This window comes from Myotis davidii, unplaced genomic scaffold, assembly GCF_000327345.1.
Source record: "Myotis davidii unplaced genomic scaffold, ASM32734v1 scaffold79, whole genome shotgun sequence".
Taxonomy (NCBI): Eukaryota; Metazoa; Chordata; class Mammalia; order Chiroptera; family Vespertilionidae; genus Myotis; species Myotis davidii.
The window spans coordinates 392,613-417,222 of NW_006294339.1; the positions used below are offsets into that span (position 1 = coordinate 392,613).

A 24,610-nucleotide genomic window follows, 5' to 3' on the forward strand; every position below is an offset into this window, starting at 1 on the left:
GAGCTAAAGTTAGAGTTGATTACATAGCAATATTTCCCAAGTTTTCTAGTCTTTTCTTTAAAATATATATGTATAAGTTTAATCAGTTACTTTTGAATCTTTGGGTATATATAATTTGGGGAAAGTATTTTTATGGCTTAGTATTCAGTCATAAATTTAGAAGTTTAATAGATTCAAATTTTCTAAAGCCAGATGATAGGCTCACCATATTTAGATTAGCGTGTTCATGCTTGGCTATAGGATTTAAAATGTCTGAAAAGCCTGATGAGGAAAAATAGAAAAGAATTTTATTCTTTTAAATGTAAACCAAACAAATTTAAATACTAGTAGTTTGATTCACACAAACCTTTTCAATTCTATGAGTGTTCTTTGTAGAGAATTTCTTAAGCCAGGTATTATAACTCACCCTACTACCAGTACATACCATGTGATATTAAAACAGTATGATTTTACAGAATACAGTGAGCATGGAAGTAACAAATTCTCTATGTACAAAGCTCCTTTGTAAGGAAGCGTGCATTTTAAAAGAGGAGAATGGGAATCAGGAGAAGAAGGTAAGTTTCTTTGGCATAATTCAGAAATGTATGCAGCTTGGTGGCTACCTCTGCCTACAAGTATATTAGCTAGTAGTTTCTGAGTCAACTGATTCACTTGCATTTAAGTGCATCACAGCTGACATAATAACCTCAACTAGTATTTTTTTAATCTTTATTATTGAAAGTATTACAGATATCACCCACTGACCCCTTCTATCTCGCCCTGTCCTCCATGCCAGGCCTTCACCACATTATTGTCTATATCCATGGGTCAACTAATTTTTTAAACTTTTAATTTTGAAATTAGTAGACATGGGAAAAGTTGGATTTTTGATTAGTAGCTCCTGAAGTAATATTAAATTTATTCACCTGAATTTAAAGATCACCTAGTCTTTTATTGGTTGGAGAGAAAGCCGGAAAAGATAGTTTGTTTTCCCCTTCCTCTCTACCTCTCTAAATAGCTCTCTTGCTCCAGCCTTACACTCAACTAGACTTCCCTAAGACACAAGCCTGATTCAGGATGTTCCCACCAGGGGAGTCATGGCATGAGAGCCAGTATCCTCCTGATGCATTATATTAATCCTGTGGTACTTAGCTGAATTGCTTCTTCTTTTCCCCACTTGGTCCCAGTTTCTAAGTATTTTACTATTGAAGTCTTTCGTTTGCATTAACTTTGTGCCCCTGTTCTCACAAAGGCTGTTGGATGCTCCTGTTCCCTTTGGAAATGAATTGTTATTACAGGCTAGCCTGCCTATTAAAAAGTTTGGATCTACCCATTTATCTCTTTAAATACATTTTTTCCTAAGGAAGATATTCTCAAAACCTAGGTGCTTATTTAATAAATGCTTGTTAAATAAAGTATAGAGTAAAAATGTCCAACTACAACATTTCATCACTGCATTGAATGTAATTGTTGATTGACCCTCCGTTAGGTGAGATTTTCCTAAGAGCTATCAAAGGTAGTATCAGAAATAATTTTTTCTTGGTTCTATATACATCAAAATATGTATTTGCCTATGCTCGGGTAGTGATTTAATGGTCACAGTTCAAATTTAGACAGGGCTTTAGTTTGTGATGATTTAATCAGGGGTGGGGAACCTTTTCCTGCTAAGGACCATTTGGATATTTATAACATCATTCACGGGCCATACAGACTTACCAACTTAAAAATTAGCCTGCTATATTTGGTCAGGCATTTAACTCACCCCTAATGCCTTGCAGGGCCAGACCAAATGATTTTGAGGGCCTTATACAGCCCCCTGGCTGGATGTTCCCCATCTCTGATTTAAGTGAAACATAAGGGTTTAATGGAGTAAATAACTGTAAATGTTTAGTCATATTGCATTATATAAACATCTTAAAACAGTTCTTTTCCTAAGTGGTTTATAAGATATAGTAAGTTAATTATGTAGTTAGGGAAAATTTATTGGACTATTTGTTAGTTCTACACATAGCATTTTTTAAAATATGGTTTTATTTTTTAATATATATATTTTTTGTTGATTTCAGAGAGGAAGGGAAAGGGAGAGAGTGGTTGAAACATCAATGATGAGAGGATCATCAACTGACTGCCTCCCACATGCCCCCTACTGGGGATCGAGCCCACAACAGGGGCATGTGCCCTGACTGGGAATTGAACCATGACCTCCTGGTTCATAGGTCAGTGCTCAACTACTGAGCCACACAGGCTGCACATACAGTATTTTTAACTTGAGAAAAACAATTTCCATCTATTTTTTAGTTCCTAAGAGTTACATTACAACATAAAGAAGTTAGTAAATGGACGTGACAAAAGTATTTGGGGAATATTAATTTAAATATACTTTGTAATTCCTTTTATGAGAGCCTCTTACTAAAAGCATCCCGCAAAAAACTGATTAGCTTAATTCTAACCAGCCCTTTTTAAAACAATACAGGGGTAAGTTAAAAATTAACAACAGTACTGGGTGTTCAGAGTTTGATTGTTCAAATAAGTGTATCCAGACTTTGCTTTTCCATTTGTCTTTGGCATTTCTTTGTTCTTTAGCATGGAAATAGAAAATCCCAATGAATCCCTTTACAGCCCGTTCACTGATTCATAAAATTTTTTGAGAGGCATTAGTAAAATTATACAAAAGAGGTTTGGATTTATCTGCCCATTTTAATTGTCCACATTGTTCTTGTTTGCTTTATCACTCTGAGCAATAGGCATTAGCTCAAGACAATTACTGGAACCATTTGACTACCATTACTGATAGACTAAAAGCACTTACCATTTCATAACATTTTTAAGGAAACTTTAGGAGTGATACTAACTTTCCTTTATATTTTTGTTTCTTGAGAAAAGTTACTGTCCACTTGAAGATGTAGTCATCTTTGGATGCTTTCCACAGAAAGTTTGTTTTCCTCTGCATATGAATGAAGAATGAAGCAGCATTATGAATAAGGTACACATTTTAGGCATCTATAATTGATTATGTTAAAAGGAGCAGCAGCACCTGTTTGCTTTGAACCCTTTCTATAACATCAGGGCTCATAGGCTCCAGATTTCTTGGCACTGAAGAAAGAAGTTGAAGTGAGTAAATGAAGGTTTGCCTCAAGAGTCTAGTCATAGTGATGAATTCTTGAGTGCTTGTGAGAAGATTTGATTGGCTTTGCAGAAGTGATGAGCCCAGCTTTTATCTGGGGCCACATAGTAATTTAGTCATTTGGGATCCAAAGGCATTGTGTGAATTAGGAAGCCTGGAATATGTCAGAAAGACATTGAGATTGGCTTCTAACACTCTCCATACTCGAGGTGGGAGAATAGGCTACATTCTGCCAATTCCAGAATCAGCCAATCCTTGAGCTTTGACACTGTGCAAAATCATGACCTTCTGTCTATGAGGGTAGCTGAACTCAGCAGGTAATTATAAATTAATAGCTACAATTTTAGGATGTGCTGTGTGTGGGGAGGGGAAATTGTTTTTCACAAGCCATTTGTCATTATGGCCCTTCCCGTGATGGGATCTTGACATGAGGAGGAATAATTTATAAACATTTTTCTTTCTGGTAGTGAGCAGGTACTATATCTAGTAGGGCATTTTGAAATGGTTTGTTATTGCAAGTACTGTTCTCAGGATTATTTATTTCTTAAACTGAGTTAATGGCTTTGAAGATATCTTTGAAGTAAGAAATCACATTTATGGATATGGGTTTTGATAAACTGGGTTTCTGATTTCCATGATGAGCAAAGGACATGAAATGCCAACTCACATGGACTCTTAGAGCCTATCACTTAGCATATTGAAAGTATTTTTTTCCTTAAGACTAGTAGCTGGTAAAGGGAAGATTTATTTTTATCAGCAAGTTTACAGAAAGCAGAGGCAAGTGTTGCTGGAAATCTTTGGTATCTCACCAGCTCCTAAATTCCATGTTTAACCCTATAGAATTCATTCTTCATGTAGCAGCTAAAATAATTTTGATTAAATTGGATGATGTCATTCCTCTGCTTAGAACGTGTATTGCTTTCCAGTGTGCTGAGAGTAAAATCCAAACTTCTTAATGAAGATCCATTGGCTTTCTGCTCTCTTCTTTCATAGTACTCTAGCTATAGCCTTGTTAGACTTTCTTTTTGTGCCTTCAAAAATGTCAAGCTTGTTCCTATCTCAGATCTTTTGGAATTACAGTTTCTGCCCTGTAGTTCACTTCAGTCGTTTCAATGACTGGCTTATTCTCCAGACCAAACACATCCCCTTTTTATATACTCCTACTAGTATGTCTTCCTTAGCAGACTAAGCTCTATGAGATCAAGATATTTGGGTGAAGGGGAGGAGAAAATGGGGCAGAAAGAGCCCTAACGAACCTGAACATTTCTGATTGAGAGGGAGCCATCATCAAGGAAGTTCCCAATGGAAAATAGGGATCTTATAAAGAAGGGCAAAGGCAACCTTCTGATAAGCTTTGTCACCAGTACCAGAGACTGTACCCACTGTCCTTATTCTTCCCTTCACCTAGGAAAGTTTCTGTATATGAACTTTGAAAAAAAGGTCATATAGTGGATACATGTTGTTTTTGTTTGCCCAGTACCCCATCTTTTTTATAGTGAAAACCTCCAACTGGCATTTGACCCAGTTGTACCAATTGTAGTACCTCACTCCCTTTCTAAGGCAGTGTGATTCTCAAATTTAGTGTGCATCAGATCCACCTGGAGGGCTTGTTAAAATGTATATTACCTGGCCTCACCCTTCTAATCCCCTGATGATCTGATGTTGATCTGGGGAAACTGGTCTAAGGGATGGACATTTAATCAAGCTAGACTAATCTGAGTTCTTACCTGGGATTTTTCATACTGGAGGTAGGAAAAGAAGCTAGCTGCTTCTGGTCACAAAGCTGTAAGTAAGGATGTGAGGTCTGAACTGCCACGTACCCCTCCCATGCAGAGAAGCCAGTTCAAGAGAATAAATCTAACACAGGAGCAAAGTCAAGAGATGGAGAGCACTAGAGCCTTTGATTCAGTCATCCCCGAGGCCAGCGGTCGCCAACTGGTGGTCGGCAGACCACTGGTGGTCAGCAGACCACTGGTGGTCCACAAGGTCCGAAAGGTTGGTGACCACTGCTCTAGGCCAAACCCACCACTGCCTTCCCACAGTATATGTGGCCCAATAAATTTCCCACCTAAAGTTACTATTTTTAGTAGATCAGGCTTTTCTCTAACTGTAAATTTGCCCACAGCCTCTTTCCATAGATAGTTATCTGAAAGCTGTAATCCAGGGGTGACAGATTTCTGGCCCATGGACCACTTTGACCCACAGAGATGATGTTGCCAAACTTAAAATTGAATGCCTTTAGCATACACATCCCAGTTTTCAAATGTTCCTACTTCTTATCATCTTACTAGAGGCCTGGTGCACAAATTCGTGCACGGGTGGGGTCCCTCAGGGTGGCCTATGGAGTTCAGGCCCCAGATTGCGCCCCCAACCTCACAGCCCCAGCTCACGCCCCCGGGCCCTCCTGGCACTCCACCTTGGCCTGGTGCTGCCCCCTCACCTGCTCCACCATCCTGCCTGCAGGGTGATCGTTCAGGCCTGGGCCCCCTACTCGGCTCCCTCAGCGCCTGGGAGCCGGGCGGCAGCTGTGCTTCCCTCCACCGCTGCTGGTCACTGTTTGTGGGACAATCAATGGGGCAATCGGGCACCTGCTTGCACCCGCCTTGGCCTGGTGCCGCCTGCTCACCTGCTCCACCATCTGGCCGCGGTCCCACTCTCGTCGGGGCCCATGAGGGCCAGCAGCGCCTCCACTGCCGCCCTGCTGCCAGTGCCATGTAGCTGACGCCCACCATGGTCTGCACCGCCCCCTGGTGGTCAGCGCACGTCATAGCAAGCGGTCGGTATTCCAGGCGAACAACCGCCCAAGGGGAAAATTTGCATATTAGGCTTTTATTATGTAGGATACCAAGCTCTTCTAGCATATGGTTTGCTGCCCCTCAAGCCTCAGTCCAGGCCTGTCTCTACATCTGTTCAGGCCTCACTTGTCTCTGGAGTAGCTGACCAGACTCTACCTATCCATCTGGGAATTAGAGCCTTTTCCTCCAATAGCCCTTGATCATTTTATGAGCAAATACTGTTGCTTAAGGGTTGCCTTTTTTTCCTTTTGACTTTATTGAAGTTAGACCCTATCCCTACCTCAGGAAGCCTAGTGGCCTGGGGAAACTGCCACACAGACATATGCTGTGTGTTTGAAGCCAAGAGTTTCTAGTGTAATCATTTTAAGCTCAACCAGCTGTTTAGCAAAGTGGTGGCTTTAGAATTAACTGCCTAGCTTCAAATCTTTATGTTGCAAAGTAACCAGGTGATCTTAGGCAAATTATTTAACCTGTTTCAGTTTTCTCATCTGTAAAATAGCAATAATCGTCCCTACTTCATAGTGTGGTTATGTGGATTAGAACCATGTCAAGTACTTAAACTAGCAACTGGTAAATAATGAGCATTTGATATTAGCTATCCACCCAGAGCATATAGTGTCTGGTGTTCAGAGGTGTTAATGATGTGAAGAAAAACAAGACAACCCAGTCCAGTCATTTGTGAGGTGTTACCTGTGACGTGTCTGATTAAACTTGAATGTCAACTTTAAGAAGTCCATAGTGACCTTTAGTAATTGTATATCTTCCCAGAGGAAGGACTGTATTACATTTTGTCATTTGACAGTTGACTTTTTGCAGTGGAGGCAGTTCATAGATTGCTAACTTAGAAGTGAATTTTTCAAGCCCCCAAATGAGGCTCCATGTTTGTGGACTCACCCTGTGGGGCAGTAGTGAACTTTGCACCAGGTTTCCAGGAGCTGTGCTAACCCAAGCAGAAAGACACCTTCTAGCGTTGGAGAGCTACCTCTGGGACTGGGGTGAGGAGTTCCCATTTGCTACATGGTTTTCTGATTCCAGGTACCTCTCATTTATTACTGCATTAGTGTGATGGTGCTAAGGACATAAGGAAACAGTTGTTTAAAAGGCACACTGTTAGCTTTAATTTTTAAACAAACCAGAAGTTGTCTATTCCCCATCATTTTAGAAGAAATAAACTTGGGAGTAACTCCAGAAAAAAGTGTCTTTGGATTTTATTCCTTTGTTGACTGTAGTCACAGGCTAGGGTTTTCTAAAACCTCCTGGTGCTGTTCTTCAGTTGCCAGGAATTGCCCACCTGGACCTCAGCCAAGTCTTGGTTTGGTGTTGGCCCTTTAGGGTCCTGTCTTTTTGCATGAATGACGATAGAGGTCTTGGAAACACTCCCATTCTGACTTGAGAGATAAGGAATTAGGGAATCCTGCTAACACATGGGAGAACTGATAGGGAGCAGCACACTGCTGAAAGCCAGCCAGCCAGCCCAAGGGCCTGTGATCAGTGAGAGGCAGAGGTAGACTTTCCGTTGTCAAGGGCCTGTTCAGGTCATGTTACAACAGTTGCTACTTCCTAACAACCGAGTTCCTCTGTGTGGCACAGAATGCAGACTTGCCCCAAATGAGGATTATTTGCTCTCTGGGTATCCTGGGCTATTGTCGGGGCCCCTGATTGAGGAAGCCTATCATTTCTGGTTAAGTCTTGGCAAAAAGCAGAGAGTTATATTTCTGTTGCCTCATTTTGGAGATGAAAACCCACCAACAGACTTGACCAGAGTTAGAATTCGAACTGTTGACAGCAGGGAAGAATAATCTAGTCCAAATTACTAATTTTTAGAGGGTCTGTGATTTTCCTAAGGTTACTCTGAAAATCAGTCAGTAGCAAAGCAGGGACAACAATTCAAGTCTCCTTATTTTTAGGCCAAAACTCTCCACCTGACCAGCTGCCTATCCAGGGCAGATGTGCTGGAAAAGTCTTTAAGAGAAGTAACCAGAAATGGCTCAAAGAGACACAGTAAGAAGCCCATAATGGAATTTTCACCTTCAAAGGCCTCTGCACAGGATATGGTGTCAGACACCCAATATGGTCACCCTCCACTCTCCTCCACATACATGTTTTCACAGACTATCTCAAGCTGCAGCTGGGAGAAAGGAGACAAAATCCACTGATTTCTCTTATCAGCCAGACTGCAGCCAGGGCAGCAGACAGAGGTAAAGGTGACGTAGGCTAATTAATGAAGCCCAGCAAGAAAACAGCAACAAACACTGACAAGGAAACTGTCTGACTAAACTTTAAAATACAAGCAGAAGCACCTAAAATAAAGGTTGAAATAAAGCTTTTTATAAACTATTTTGCAAATTATATTTTGTATCTATGGCCAGTACTGCTTTTATACAGCAGCAGGTAGAGTTCTTCTAATATGTGGGTAAGCCACTAAATGCTATCCTCTCAGCAGCCTGGCTCTAGTCACTCTGACCCTGCCATGCCCTGTCACCTAGAAACAAACTGGCCTCCCAGCACCCAGGCTTTGGAGGAGATGGAGCTTGCAAAGGGCTGCTCTATGGAGAGCATTCTTTTGTCTAATTCTAACAAAATGAGAAAAAAACTTCGTAGCATTTCTGCTGTGACAGTACTAAGTGTAAAGGAGGAGCTTGAATGAGGGTTTTCTGCTTTTCTTGCCCTAATGAGAAAATGCCTATAACCCATTGCTTCATTCAGTGTCAGTCATGGAAGCTGGTTGACTGTACATTAATAGATTAACCCACCCAACCACTGACAGATGCTCAAAAGTATTTGCTAAATACAGCAGTGCTGGAAGATTGGGAAAGTTGTCTACGGTCCTTCCCTTAAAGAAATTGCATTCATGTATTTGAGGAGTCTCATGTTCATAGATGACTATTTTTACTGTGTCCATGATTTTTCTAGGGAAATGGTTAAATTTAAGTATGCTGTCATAAGATTGTGAATGGTAAAATTTGGTGTTGGTTACTGAACTTGAGTTCTCATTTTAACTGTCCCAGAAGTTGCAAATGCAGGTGCTTTTAGAGACCAGAAAGGTAAGTATTTAAAGTAGCCTCTACTCAGTTCCAACTGATTGTTGCCTTATTGCCTTATGGTAATGAGGCCCCATGTTGCCAGATTTTTTAAAAAAAATTAGAGGTCAGAAACCAGACTTATTTGTGAAATCTCCCCATTTTTAAATGTTAACTTATTCTAAAATTTTTTAAAATATCATGTTCAAATAAAACATACCTAGGTCACATGGTTTCTGATCCAAACTTTCTGCCCTGCCTAAGAATTCAAGCAACACATATTTGACTGAAATACTAGTAGATGTTGCATGTTCTCTTTTAAGTATAAGTTTTATTACTTAAATATCTCTTTTCTCTTAACTGAAAAAAAATTAAAACATATAAAATATGCCAAGAATTACCATCCTGTTTCTAAGAAAAATGCTGTCAGTAAATGTACCTCAGAATGAAGTACAGAAGATTTTTTAAATAATTCCCAATGGTTTCAATCTGATGGCAACCCCCGCCCCCCCCTCCACTTCATGGCACAGAAAGAGCCACACAGGTCCCCTCTGTCAGGCCTCGGCATCCCCATTCCTTACTGGTGGAGACTGATTTCCTACAGATGGATCCCAATGAAAGTTATCTCACTGAATAGACATGTTTGCTTTTTTAAAACTGGACAGATACAAAGGGAGTTAAAACAAAGTGTAAGTAAGATAGTGAGTGTCTCTGTGCAACCCCAGAAGCCTTGAAGCCTGAGGTGCAGACCATCCTGAGGGTCCCTCCAGCCCTGGGAGCTGAGACCGTGCTGACATTTGAAAAGCAGTTTGGCCTTTGGCAGCATATAGACTTACCTCCCGATCAGTATGGGTTAAAGCAAAGGTTACAGGTGGTTGGTTGGTGGTTTTTTGAAAAGCCAACTATGATCCCATCATTGTATTTCTAAGTAAAATGTAAACTGTTCATACATTCTCTTAAACATCACAGTGAAAAACAAGTACCCGTATATGTGATAGGGCAGGCGGAGAGCTCCACCTGCTTTGTCCTTGGCAGAGGACCTTGGCCACACAGGTGAAAATGTAGGCTTGGCTTCTTCACGGATACTCATGTCGTGCCATCCCACTGGAGCACCGGTGGACCCCAAAGGCAGGGCAGGGGCTGGGGATGAGTTTTGAAATGTTTCCAGGAGCTCTGTCCAGCTGTCTGTCTGCCAGCTTGGGAGTGCTGCGCCAAACTACAGGGACACTGATGAGACCACAGCTCTGCTTACATTCTCTAGAGAAGACTTGGCTTGGAGTGTGGCTGCCTGAATTCGAAAATGTGTCCTTGACTCCATGGAGTAATTCTTGTAGTTTTGCCTGGAAGAGACCAGAGAATCAGACACATGAGGCTGCTGTAGAAAGTGCTGTTTCTTCAGTCTGAGCTGTGGGAGTCCACCAACCAACGAAGAATTGTAGAGGTCTAAATCCCCGTCTCTGGCCGAAACCGGTTTGGCTCAGTGGATAGAGCGTCGGCCTGCGGACTGGAGGGTCCCGGGTTCGATTCCGGTCAAGGGCATGTACCTTGGTTGCGGGCAAATCCCCAGTAGGAGATGTGCAGGAGGCAGCTGATAGATGTTTCTCTTCTCTGTCTAGAGAAAGTTGGGTGGTCTGCCAATAGGGATTAGCAGAAAGGCTGTGTAGCCCCTCACCCAGACATCATGCCCTCTGGAACTTTTTTGGTCCTGATCGGTCCCTAGACTTGAGGTGTCAAGAGGTAGATCTATGGCCGAAACCGGTTCGGCTCAGTGGATAGAGCGTCGGCCTGCAGACTGAAAGGTCCCAGGTTCGATTCCGGTCAAGGGCATGTACCTGGGTTGCAGGCACATCCCCAGTGGGGAGTGTGCAGGAGGCAGCTAATCGATGTTTCTCTCTCATCGATGTTTCTAACTCTCTATCTCTCTCCCTTCCTCTCTGTAAAAAATCAATAAAATATATTTAAAAATAAAAGAGGTAGATCTATGAGCTGGAACGTAGGGAACCAGGGTCTTCACACAGCCCTGTGGCTGACTTGAGTGTGATCCTGGGCAACTCACTCACTGCTTCTGGGATTCTAATTCTTCATTGGTGAATTGAGAAGGAAGCCTGGAAGCCTTCCCACCCTAGGTGAGAGCTGGGCTCCTGGGGACAAGGGCCCAGGCTCTGGACTGCCTTACCGCGCTTGCCAGCACCCTCCCTCACTAATGCCTGGGCTCTGCCCCCAGCCAGGGCTAATCAAGCCTTACTTGGCAGTTTCCAAGAGTTTGACAGCCTCCTCGTTTCTGCCTTGCTCCATAAACAGCAGAGCCAGCTCCAGCAGGGCATTTGGGATCAAGTAGTGGTCATATTTAATCTTCTTTTCGCTGTGGGAAAGAAGAGGACATGGCTCACAGGCTCGCCCTTGAAACATCCTTCAGGCTCCTCGCAGGCTTCCCCAAATGGGAGGATCCAACCCATGCCCTCAAGTGGGGTTTCCAGCTCAATTCTAATTTGGGAAGGTTCCCACTACCTAGCCCTAGGAAGGTTTAGGATCCACAGTAGAGCCTTCCAGACCTCTGCACCTGGAACCCAACTCCCTAACAACCTATGGCTCATGTCATATCCTTGGCCACTTCCACCTCAGTCCCCAACCCTCTTTTTCCTGGTTGAATTATTATATTGGGAAGTGTCCTGTCTTCAATCTGGCCCCTCTAACCTACCCACCATGCTATCCCAGAATTATCCTTTTAGAACCCAGATCTGCCCTGCTTGGTATCCTTCCTTACTCTCTTCTGTCTACAGGATAAAGTTCAGTCTTGTAAGCAAAACAGCCAGGCCCTTAAAAGACCGTACCCTTTTATGTAATGATGTTTACTTTGAATTTATATTAGTTCACACAAACACTCCGTCCATGCTTTTGTTCCGGCCCTCCGGTCCAGCTTAAGAACCCATTGTGGCCCTCGAGTCAAAAAGTTTGCCCAACCCTGCTCTATAACTTCACCCAGGCAGGAAAAGCCTAATCACTGTCCCTCCAACCTCGGGCATATCTGTGCCAAGCATTTGCACATGCTATCCCTACTCAACTTAAAACTCCTCCTTCATTACTTTCTCTGCCCATAAACTTGACAATTTAACTGGCATCCCTGGAAAACCTTTCCTGGTATCTTGAATTAGGTTTAGGTCCCTCCTCAGGACACCTGCTGTCTTCCGCTTCCCTGTGTCACGGCCCCGATCATATCAGATTGAGTTGCCTGTAGCTGTTGATCTGTAACATTTGTAATCCACAAGGCCAAGGGCAGGGTTGGTGAATTACAAACTTCAGGGGCACCATTAACACAAAACTCAATGTGGATGGACTCCTGTGGTTGAGCAGGCTGGCAGCCCTGGCAGATGAGGTCTGAATGATCTGTGCCTTGCTAGGCCCTGGCACAGAGTAGACACTAGTATACATGTAGTACCAAGGGGGAGGCGCTGGAGTGCACAGGAGGGAGAAGCAGTCCTGAAAATTCTACCCAGGAGAACCAGGCCACAGTAGCCATCCGGATGGGGAGCAGCCACAGAGGCACTTACTTGGCAGAGATGCTCCTGAAATTCTCCTCAGCCTCCTGGACACGGCCCAGGTATTTCAGACACAGGCCTTTCAGCAGCTTCACCAAGCACTCATCATCCACTGAGTACTCATTTTCTGAGAACAGGGCAGTGAGAGGAGAAAACAGGCTTATTCATTTCTGCAACAGTCACTCATGGAGTCCCTACTCTGTGCTGGGCCCTGAGGACACAGAGGTGACTCACACATGGTCCCTGTCCTCAGGGAGCTCACATCTGGGAAGGAAAGACATACTGAGACAGGACAATACAGTGGAATCAAGGCTGCTTGAAGGAAGCCCAGGGGCTGTGGGAGCCCATCGGAGGCCTTGACTCAACCTGGGGGACAAGAGACAGCTTAGAGGAGGTCTCGTTGAAGCTCAGTCTAGAAAGGCACATTCCCAATAAGGGGTGTGCAGGAGGCAGCTGATCAATGTTTCTCTCTCATCTATGTTTCTAACTATCCCTCTCCCTTCCTTTCTGTAAAAAGCCAATAAAACATTTTTAAAGAAAGAAAGAAAGGCAAAGGTCAGTTACCAGGGTAGAGAAAGGAGGACGGACATTTTTGGTAGAGGAAAATTTCAACTGCAAGTCCTGTGGTCTGACCCAGCCTGGCAGATTCAAGGGCCTGGGGTAGTCACCTGGGCCCTTTTCCAGCATCTCTTCAGCCTTGGTGATAATCTCAAGTATCCCATCTGTGAGTTCGGGCTGCTTCCCAATCACAGCGTAGCCATTCCAAATGTACATCATTTCCTGAAGGTAGGGGAGCAAGTCAGTCCTAGGTTTCTTCAATGGGGGTCTCAGTTTCCCCATCTGTAAAATGGGCAGCTCAGATCAGAGGATCACTAAAGGCCCTTCTAAGCTTCTAAATATTGGAGAAATAATTTACCTCAGCACTTCAGTATTTCTAAGAGTTTAAGACTATCACCTCTCCTGTCCGCCCTCCCCCCGCCCCCCCAAGGCGTTGGGCTTGAGTTACCATCATGAAAACTATGAAATACCTTGATTTCCTTTTTCTGCCTTGACTTCTAGGAACCTCAGAATACTAACATGTTCATTCATAGTAATTTTGTTGCTTAGGTTAGCATTTTCTAAACTATCAAACCAAGTAATAGATGTGAAAGTGATTTGTATACATAAAGTTCTAGAAAGACATTACTCTTATGGTTCTTGTTATGTTCTAGGGAGGGAATTTAAGTTTAGACCAGTGTTTCTGAAGATCATAATATGGTCCCAAGTTAGCAAATGTTCCATTAAAAAAAAAATCCAGGGCCAAATGAGTTAGGAAAAAAGCTTCTTGAGACTTACCCTGCTGATTGGTATATAAAAGCTCCAAGGTCTACATTATATACACTTTGTTTAGAACAGTCTTACCTAATGTATTTCAGAAATCATTTCACGCATAAATGGTATTTTCCAGATTATAATTTGGGAAATTCTCTCCTAAATTTTTGGTATAGGTGCTTCCCCAACCCTTCCTTACAACACCCCCCTCCCCATTTGATGACAGTAGTTTTACTTCATAAAATATTTCTAAATAGAGATAGTCAGGATACAAGTTCTAAATACATTCTATAAATATTGAATGCTTTGATTTATAAAATAACATTTTATCAACTGATTCTCATAACTGTTCTATGAAATGGGCCAAATATATGCTACCCCATTTTATATTAAGGAAGGGGGACCCTACCCAAGGTCACACATTAGTGAATAGTAGGTCCATGACCAATAAAAGGTCTCCGAGTGCTTTTTCTACTTCTCTGATGCCTGCTAAAATCATGCATGGCATTAGCATCACAATGATTCAGAACATGGGCTCAGAAACCAGACTCTTTGGGTTCAAATCCTGACTCTAATTCCCTAGCTGTGCAACCTGGACAAGTTATTTTATCTTTCTACATATATCTTGTCTACTTATTAGATATCTTTCTACTTTTATTATCTATTAGGACTTAGTATCCCCATCTGTAAAATGGGAATACCACCAGCACCTACTCAGAGGGTTATTGTGATGCTCAAATGAGGCCATGGGCCATGGGTGTGAACCTTGAACATAGCTATTAATAACAATGCCGGCTATTATTATTTCAGAGCTGACTATAACACAATCCCAGGGCTCAGGGCTCAGAAAAGCTCAGTCCAGTGATGGGAACAGTGTAAACAACAATCACGTGACAAGACTGAAACAAGCAGGGTAGGAGCACAAACAGCCTCTGCCTGGGGACAGGGTGTGGGCTGTCTAAGAGGGCTGCTCACTTGTCGCCCCACCCCCCGGCCACCAGCACTTCCTCAGAGGCAGGACTGGCTCAAACTCCTCTGTCCCCTATCCCAGGTGAATTGTGAAATCCTTTCCAGGCCTCTGAGGCATGAAGGTCTTTCTCCTTCATCCACTTCCTCTGGGCCTGTGGTTGTACCCCTGGCTCTCAGCTAATCCCTATAATCCCAAACAAATGCAATCCCAAAAGATCCTCCTACCCACCAGAGCAGGGATTGGCAATGAGATGGGTGAGGGAGCAAGGTAGCGCCTGGACTTCCGGATGGCAAACTTCTCTGTGGGTAGAGATTTCCCAGCGATCTTGAGTTTCAGGCCTGGCACAGCCCTGCAAGAGAGATGAGGGTGGAGGGTAAGAAAAAGCAAGAGAGAACTGAGAGTCCCCAGACTGCCAAGCGGCTGCTTGGCACCTCTCTGGGCCTCAGTTTCCCTGTCTATATGATGATAGTGTTGGACTCACAGTCTACATCTTGTTCACAGGCTTTGACCTGACCACTTCCTATGAGTAGGCAAAGGGCTCCTTCACACCAGCTGGCAGAGGAGAGAATATACACAAAGGCCCAGGCCTGTTCTGCCTTCCAGCTGTCTCTTCTCCACTCCCAGGCCCCGCTTCCAGAGGGGCCGACCCCATTTCACAGGGGAGACTAAAACCCCCAAGAAAGGGAGGGACTTGCCCAAGACCACACATCTGGAAGTTTTAATTAGCTCTTGCCACAGGCAGTTGTGGCCTCCTCAGCTGTGTCCAAGGACAGAGTAAAATGTGGTATGCAGCTAAGCCAAGCCTCCACATCTGGGGCCTCACCCACCCAGCTCCATCCCACCTTCCGATTTCTGCCACAGTCATGGGGTGTGGCTGTGACCTTCAAGCCTGAGCCGCCCAGGAAACAACTGGACCTACTTGTGAGCTCCCCCACCAAACACTGCCCCTGCTTATTCACAGCAAAACTTCTCTGGGCCTGTTTTCTCCTTTCTAAAATGGAGATAATGACATGAAGGAGAGCAGAATTGTCACCCCACAACATGCCTCTGGCATAAGGATTATTTTAGGCTGGTTATTTTTAAGAAATAGCATACACAGGAAGAGCTCTTGAAAACCTATAAGTTACCTTTTGTGAGAGACATTTCTATTTACAAGGGAGCTCCCATCTGTTAGGGCACCTCCCTCAGGAAGAGGGGGATGACTAAATCTCGAGACGCTCATCAGTGCAGAAGAAATGACTTAATTATGCATCACAACCTTACCCGTGTTTACTGTGCTTTTCCGGTAACCCCACATACTGGCTCCCCACCCCCAACACCTTAGTCTTCAGCTGAAGATGGGATTTAAGGTGCGGGATTCAGCCATGTTGGTGAGTTGCTCAGTTTTCCTGGGTCTCCCCTCCCCCACATATATAGGAGGCATGCATGTTATTTGTTTTTTTCCTGTTAATCTGTCTTTTATTATGGGGGGAGGAGAAGGGTTTCAGCCCCAGACCTAGAAGAATAGAGGGGAAAATTATCTTCCCCATTCTCAACTTACAAGGCTGAGCCCTGCTCCAGACCCTTTGCAGAAAAAGCAAACACAGCAGTTATAGGTAAGAATAAAAACAGCCACCCTTTAGTGGCTCCAGGCCCTACACCAGGCTCTTTAAATATATTCTCTATTTGATTTGCAAAACAGCCTGCAAGGCAGAGGTTATTCCCATTTTATGGATGCTGAGATTGTCTGAGGTGACACAGATAAATGGCAAAGGCTGGATTTAATCCTGTTTATTTGGCTCTCTTTGGCTCTCTATGTGCTTCTCTGAGTGTTAGCAGGTTAACTCAGCCAAGGGTACATCTCGACCTCAGTGTCTGACTGACCTGACGAAAGAGGCTCAGTGGAAAGGATGTTGACAAAACCACTTTGGTGAAAGAAAGCCTCGAACAAACTCAAAGGGCTCTAATAAGCAACCACAGGAGGTGGTGATGGAAGGGAATGGCGGGAGTCTGGACAGACCCCGGCTGAAGCCTACAATAGGGGGTGCAATGGTAGAACTCACCTAAACAACTCCACTTCGTCATCCCCAAACGGCTTGTAGTCGTCCTTCCCAAACATGCTGAGGTAGGCAGCCTTCATGTAGATGTAGGTGGCCTGTGAGAGGCAGGGCAGGAGTCAGGTGTGAGGAGCCCACCTTCCCAGAACAGCTGTGGAGGCTTGTGGAGCTGCAGACCACATCTTACTCTGCCCTTGGAAACAGCTGAGGAAGCCACACCCCACGTGGCAATTCATTCGGCACAAATACCTCATTTGACCCAACATAGGAGCTAATATCATCCCCCAGCCCCAAAGGAGGAACTGAGGGAGCTGAAGCAGCTTGAGAACTTGAGCTGGGGGTTAAATCCAGGACAGGCCCATATGCAGCTGCCACCCTCTCCACTCTGAAGCAATAGAGAAAGCGACTCAAGCAACCAGTGGACACACAGGCAGTGCTGAGGCTAGGATGGAGATACGCAGGCTGGGCAGCAAGGGCTTCTGGGAAGCAATTACTTCTGACTGGGCTCCTGTAGGCCAACAGGAAGATTCACAGAGACCCTGAGGACGGACTTCCCAGGCAAGGGAAATAGCTGAGCAGAGCCTGCGTATAACCAAGATACAGATAGGTAGCATAAAGTATGGGATGCATACATGTGGTGTGAGACCAGAAGAGTGAGCAGGACCCTGGGCCACGGCTATCGGAACTGGTGGAACTGCCTACTGTGTGCTAGGTGCTCTACATACATCACCTCACGTGATCCCAAAGACAATGCCAGGGTAGGCACCCTCTGCTTCCTGGACCTCAGAGCTGCTTGGGACAGAGCTGGGAGTGACCCCAGGTTTGTGTGGCTTTAGGGCCTTGTCCACTGGATCCACAGTCACTCCTGACAGGAAGGGGGCAGCTGTGCAGAACCCCCTTCCTCCGCCCAGGGATCCTGAAAGCTGCACCCCTTCCCCCAAGTCCAGTGCCAGAGGAGCCTGGATCTGTGCTGCCCTCCAGTGGCTGAGCCCTGAACCACAGCTCCTGCTACCCCAGCTGCTGCCAAGGAACTACCTGCCCACCTGCCATTAGCCCAGAAAGAAGTGTACTGGGTGGAGGAGGAACCGGAGCAGGACATCCTGGAGCCTCGTCTCTGGAGAAGGCGGAAAGCAGCTCCACCTGGCAGCCCCACCCATGCTGAAGCCCAGGGCTATTCCTAGTTCCTCGCTGACCTCAGCACCTCAGTCTGCCCTTCAGAAAATGCAGAAAAACTGTTTTGTGGGGTGTGGTGAGAAGAATCACCCCTCACTGAAACTTGTTGCCCATCCCATCTTCAAATCCCTGGTGTCATCCTTGCCTTTTCCCTCTTCCCCATCCTGGCTAGCACTGAGTCACTAAGTCTTCATGACTTTACCTTCCCTCTAGCTCTTGAATCCCACTGGCCTTGAGCTATCATTCACCTCAATTACTGCACCACCTTCCACACTGCTCCCTGCTCCAGTCCACCAGAGATGTCTTTCTATTGTCCTAGTTTGCATGGTCTTCTAACCCATCTTCCTGCACCCCCGCCTGCCCCCTGCAAGCCATTCCCCACACCATGCCAGTCAGATCTTTTTATGTCAAATTACATTAGCCCGTCCTTGACATGTTCTTGTGATATCCCATCACACAGGATAAAACCCAAACTCCCTCTCTTGGCCTGCAAGGCCCCATCCTGTCTCCCTGTTTCCTCTCCAATTTCCTCTCCCACTGTGTCCCCCTCCCTCACATCATTCTAACCACACTGGCCTCTGGGCCATTTCCAGAATACATCAAAGGCACTCGGCTTCAGGTGGCGGTGCCCAGCAACCACAGGAGGGAGTTCTTAAAGTCCAAATCTCAACCACAGCATCAAGGGTTCCTTCCCTGTCAGACTAAAGCCTGCACAGCCACTCAGGGCCCTCCCTGACCTGCTCTTCTGGCTCCTCTTCTGCCCATTATTCCCTGTCACCCCTTAAACTCACCCCAGGCCTTTGCCTGTGCCTTTCCTCTGCCTAAGATGTCATTGTTCCTTCTCTGCCAGGCTTATCCCTTGGCTCCTCTAAGAGGCTTCTCCTACTCCCCCCGTCAGCTCACGCACCTTGAGTCACCAGGAGGGAGGGTGGATGTGACACCCATGGACATCGTTATTAAGGGATACACGGGGCACATTGACGGAAAACAGCAGCCGCCTCCTCTGATGGGAGTTCTGTCTCCCCAGGGTTATCTGTTTTCCCTGATTCCTGTAGTTTCTGTATTACTCCTCCAGGGTCTGTGCAGTCAGCCCTTGTCTTCAAGAAGCTCCAGCAGCCCTGGCTGGTGTTCTCAGTGGTTAGAGCACCAACCCCTACACCAAAGACTCAAACCTGGGTTGCAGGCTCAATCCCCACCCCAGTAGGGGCATGTGTGGGAGGCAACCAATCGATGTGTCATTCTCACATCAATGTTTCTTCTCTTTCCCCCCCACTCCTCCTTCCTGCTACTCTCACTAAAAATCAATGGAAAAAAGATCCTCGGGTGAGGATTTAAAAAAAGCAGCAGCAGCAGCTACAGCCAGTGGCTTAATGGGGATGGTTTCTCCCTAATCCCCTGCACTTCTACCACAACCCTTCACCTGGGGACACTGAGCCCCTTAGCAGCACCCTGACTTCCAGCCTTTGACCTGTCTGTTCTCTTGACTTGGGGTGTCCTTTACTTACTCCACTTCCACTCTAATTCCTCCTCCTCCAAAATCAGCTCAGATGTCTCCTCTTCCAGAGGCCTCCCGTCTTTGTGGCTGGGTGGCTGGCTTCCCAGGGCTACCTCTGAGCTCCCATTTCCCTCATTGCTGCACGGCGTGCACAGTTGTCACCACCTAGTTTCTGGCTGAGGGAAACGAAGGCTCCACAGGGCAGAGAGGGATGCCACAACCAAATCCCTAGAGCTGAGCTGGGGGACTCTGCGGTGGCCAAGGGCTGGAGAGTAGGAATGAATGAGGTCCCAGAACTGAGGGTGCTGCAACCCCCACTTTCACAGGAAACCCTTCTGAGGAAAACACGAGAGAGAGTGGGGTGACCACCCCAAAGTCACACAGCTGGGTACCGAGCTGACCCAGCTAGACTTCCTGACACCTGGGAGGCCTGGGCCTCCCTCTGCTGCTCATAGCAGCTGTGTGCACCCCCCACCCCCTTCCCTGTGTAGGCAGACTCAGCTGTCCAGCTTACTCCATAGGAAGGCTTCTAGGTCACCTGTTCAAAAGGTTCCTAGAGTCTGTGCTCTTACTGGGAGTGGGAAGTGATGAGGAATGAACGCTGGGCCATGGGGCTGGGCGTGAGGAAGCGCCTCTAGCAGTAGGGCAACCTGGGCCTCCTCGGGAGACTTGAGGGACAAGGGAAAAGCAGAGGCCTTTGAGTCTCACAGCTGGCCTCAAACCCAGTCTGTCACCAACAGCTGTGTGAGCCAGGAAAGTCACACCCCTCGTAGCCACAGCAGCCCTGGTGTGCCCAACGGAGATAACGGAGATACCGTCTGCCTTGTTGGGTGTGGTGTGGAGGAAATGGCAAGCGCTGGGCACATGGTGAGAGCTCAGTGACACCCTGCCCCTTCCCCCAACCCCACCTGCCCCGGACCCAGGGAATTCCCGTTCATTTGTCCCCAGGCAGGGGTACTGAAGAAGGACTGCCATGCAGACCTGGGGAGGGATGAGAAATAGGAACTTAAAGGCATTGAGACATACGTGCTAAGTATTTACCAATACCAGATTAGATGCTGATGATGATTCTAAAACTCTCTGTTCAGAATTCTGTGCCAGCATTACTATGGTAACAATGGCTAATGCTTATTTCACCACTTAACTTGATATTATGTTTTCACCTATGGTGGGCACCTATTTTGCTTTGTTTTGCCTACAGGCATCGATTTAATCCCCCAAATGCTTCTTTTGGGGACATCACGCCATTTTTATTCTGCAACCACCTCTCTTCGGCTCCCCATCCCTGTTTCCAGGCACTGACGTGCCATCTGTGCCGACCAGTGAGGTGTATCGTGGGACTTCGATGGAAACCAAAGGGATGACGAGTTGGCAGCAGCAACCCAGGGCCACCTGCCTGTCACATGGAGAGAACCTGCCTGTGCGACAAAGATATACTGACGAGAGCACAGTACACGTAGAGAAACTAAGCCCTGATGACACGATTTGAATTCCTGCATCCAGCCCTACCTGAAGTCAGTTTGCCTAGAATTTTCTGTTGTATGAACCAATAAGCATTCTGTGTTCTAGACCAGCAAAGTCCAATACAGTGGCCATTGGCCCATGTGACTTTTAAAATTTTTAAAGTTAAATAAAGTTGAAAACACCTGGTTTCCCAGTTGCACTAGGAACATTTCAGGTGCTCACTGTGCACATGTGGCTGGTGGCTAGCATGTGGACGGTGCAGGACAGAACATTCCCACCAGCGGAGGTCCTACTGGACAGCTCTCACCTGGGCAGTGCTAGCCATGTCTCTGTCCCTTGTGACTAAAACTCCTGGCTGACACATTACGGTTCTGATGTTTCTCTGCTCCTCACCACCCTGGGGACACAGCATTCCTTCCCACCCTGAGTCCTAGTAGAAGTTATGGTTCCGTTTAAATTCCAGCTGGGACATCTGTGTTCAGTTAGGAGGTTGCCCTTGGTCTGGGGCCCATGGCCAATCTGGGTTGGCCCCCCAGTGCCCCCCAGCACTTGATGTGAGCCCACCTTGGACCAGGAGTTCTCCTTGCTGAGCAGGTCGGCGTAGAAGTAGGCCATCTTCCACTGGCCCTTGTAGGTGAAGCACCACATCAGCTCCCAGTAGCACATGTGGTGGAACTGCTTCCAGTGCTGCTGGGCCTCACAACACTCCTCGAAGCGCCGGACGGCCTGTGGGCAGCTGCTGGTCGGCCTTCCGGTGTCCCCCGGCCTGCCCACCCACCCTCTGCACCCACCCAACTCCACTGCAGGCCCAGCCTGCTCCAGCGCACGGTCCACCGCTGTGCGGGGACTGGCCTCCAGTCCTCACTGTTCCCCCAGGTCTCACACGGCCTCAGGCCCAGTTCCTGCCTCTCTGGAGCTCTAATCTTTCCATCACAAAGTGAAAGGACAGGATAGAGCTAGCATGGAGGGGGAGCAGGTAGTGGAAAGTGTTAACGTTAAAGCAGTGTAATAGCATCTGTGCCTCAGAGCCAACTCCACAGGGTTCCGTAGCTCCTACGGAGTGAGCTGGGGCATCTGTCCTGCTGCCGGAGGAGTCACAGCCAGGGCAGCGGGAGATCCCAGGACTCCACACTGCGCAGTCCATCCTGGGCCTTGGCTTAGTGCTGGGGTCTCTGCCACGACTGCGGTCCTCCCCTCGGCAGCCCCTCCGATGGCTCCCTCCCTCCTATGGAGTCCTCACCCCCTGGCATTCACCAGGTCCAGGCTGTCACCACACCCCCAGTAAGTGGGTCTTCCCATGTCCCTGCCTTACACCAGTACCTCCCTCTCCAGGAGCGCTGCGTCCTAATCTCCCTGTCAGAACCCTCTTCTCCCCAGGCTGCCTCAGAAGTGCCTCTCCCACTCCTGCTCTGCTGTTGGTTCTCTGGGCCCCCCTCCCAGCGGCCCTGTCCCTGAGTATATCTCTGTGCGTCTGACTTCCTGCTGGCCTGGGAGACCCCATTACTCACGGCGTCAACGTTGCCTTTGATGGCTTCAATCCGCCCTGCAAAGAACAGGAAGATGGCGCCCTGCAAAGACACAGGTGTGGGTCTGTGTGGGCCCATGCGGCACACGTGGGCAGGGGTGTCTGGCAGGAGGTGGAGCTCACCTTAGGGTATCGCTTCAGGTAGGGCTTCAAGAGCTGCTCTGCCTCCTCGATGTTGACATTCCCGGTGCCTGAAGGAGGTGGGGGTACAACACATGTCACTGCCACCACGGGCTCCTGTGATCCTCCCAGCAACCCACCAGGGGCTTCTCAAGGCCTCTGTTTCCCCCTCTGTGAAATGGGGATAATATTCTTCTTTCTCTAGAGTGATGTGAGGATTGAATAAGGTAGTGCAGATGTTGCCTCTAGCATATCACAGGGCTCAATAACTAAGAGTCCATGCCCACTAAGGCTGTGCCCAGAACCTCAAGGAGCTGCCTACAGTGTCCTCACCCTCTACAAGGTGGGCATGGGCATCCCCATTTCACAGATGAGAAAACTGAGGTTGGGACCTACTCAAACTATGAGGAAGTGAGTAGTCAACAGGCCCCAGGACAGTTGAGGTGGCTCTGCTGTTTGTGGTTTCAGTGCCCCATCCCCAGTCTCAGGGGCCTAGTCAGGGTGTGTAACCCCTCACCCTCTTGACCTCTGCCCTTAGAGCCAACCACACCCCAGAGGCCCTGCACTGGCCCCAAGGGCACGCCTACCGAGCACGAAGGTGAGGAAGGTGTGGTAGCACAGCAGCAGCATGACGCAGAGCACGGCGCGGAAGCTGTGCCCCGAGGCGCCCTCCGCCAGCTGCAGCAGCCCATAGTCCTGGGGGCAAGAGGCCAGGTTGAAGCCAGCAGGCCTGGGCTCCCCAAGCCCACCCTGGGACCCACGGAGGGACAGGGGCCTGGGGGTACTGCTGAGGCTGGGGGCTGGGTGGCGTACCCAGGCGGCCAGGTCAGCTCTCCCAGGCTGTGCCACCCTGGGGAAGGAGCTGTCTCCGAACCTCAGCCACCTTCCTGCGGGAGCACACACTGCGGCCAAGGCCACAGCAGAGGCTCGGGTGTAGGTGTCGCCACCTCCACAGGCCCTCGCCCATTCTTCCCCTTTTTCACCTGTTTGGCTGGTGGCAGGTGCTGAGGCCCTGAGCAGCCCCAGGCCTGGTAAGGGGAGGAGGAATGACAAGGAGGCAGATAATCCTAACCCACAGGCCCAGGGCACAGATGGGACCATGAGGATTGTGGTCTGGGAAGGCTCCCTGGAGAAGGAGGCTCCAGAGCCTGGGTGGGGAGGAGCAGAAGCCAGACCCCACTTGTATCCCTGACGGCACTCTGCCCCTCAGTCTGTCCTCCAGTGTTCCCGTGCCTGCTAGTGCACAATCCGCCTCCCCTGCCTCACGCCCTCCATGGCTCCCCTACTTCCAGGATAAAGACAGAGCCTGCGCTGGCGCCTCCATTCTGGCCTCGCCACCTCTCTTCCTGGCCAGGCAGGAGGCACGGCGCACTTCAGCCAGCGGTTCTCAAGCTCTTCCCTCCCAGCACCGTCCTGAAATCCTACTTGTGACCCAATGGCCTTAAGAAAACAAAACTGAAAGGGACTTTCAGAGCCTCCCACGAGTGTTTTCCCGCCCAGGCATGGACCTCATGTGGCGACCATTTTCGAGGTCCGCGGACAGGCCTGAGGAAGCCCGGGCTCCATGCTGGGCCTTTCAATATCGCATTCTCAGTTCTCCATCTGTCCGCCTGACGGTGTCCGGGAGGACGCCCGGGCTCCATGCTGGGCCTTTCAATATCGCTCTGGCTCTGAGCTCCCTTCCGCACGGAGGGAACGGCCTTGGCAGAGACTGGGTTTTCGTAAGATTGTTTGGTCCTCATAGTATTTACTGTTATGATTGTGTTCTGTGTAGCATGTTTACTTTAAATAAATTTAAATAAAACATATGAGCCATTTTTCAGAAAAATAATATGTAACTAATAACATAGAGGCCCGTGCACATGGCAAAAATCAGCAAGGGCTAGAAAAAGTTCAAATTTGAGAAACGCTGACCTGGTTTATTTATTTATTTTATTTTATTTTTACTTTTTAATATTTTTATTGATTTCAGAGAGGAACAGAGAGGGAGAGTGACAGGGAAATATCAATGATGAGAGAGTATCATGGATCGGCTGCCGCTTGCATGCCCCACACTGGGGGT

At 47.3% G+C, this 24,610-nt stretch overlaps 1 protein-coding gene across 3 annotated transcripts in view; it reads right to left on the reverse strand.

The window, feature by feature from the left end:
- Positions 1–6,995: 6,995 nt before the first annotated feature.
- Positions 6,996–24,610, reverse strand: part of TTC39A (tetratricopeptide repeat domain 39A) — a 40,312-nt gene continuing 22,697 nt past the window's right edge. For all 3 annotated transcript variants that reach the window (XM_006768294.2, XM_006768295.2, XM_015566930.1), the window contains exons 9-18: positions 23,136–23,244; positions 22,552–22,619; positions 22,412–22,471; positions 21,468–21,629; positions 16,778–16,869; positions 14,964–15,084; positions 13,123–13,234; positions 12,467–12,581; positions 11,164–11,280; positions 6,996–10,258 (exon numbers count right to left, since the gene is read on the reverse strand). In XM_006768294.2, the coding sequence (XP_006768357.1) occupies positions 10,135–10,258; positions 11,164–11,280; positions 12,467–12,581; positions 13,123–13,234; positions 14,964–15,084; positions 16,778–16,869; positions 21,468–21,629; positions 22,412–22,471; positions 22,552–22,619; positions 23,136–23,244 (1,080 nt within the window). In that variant the 3' untranslated portion in view covers positions 6,996–10,134. The remainder of the gene's footprint in view (positions 10,259–11,163; positions 11,281–12,466; positions 12,582–13,122; positions 13,235–14,963; positions 15,085–16,777; positions 16,870–21,467; positions 21,630–22,411; positions 22,472–22,551; positions 22,620–23,135; positions 23,245–24,610) is intronic.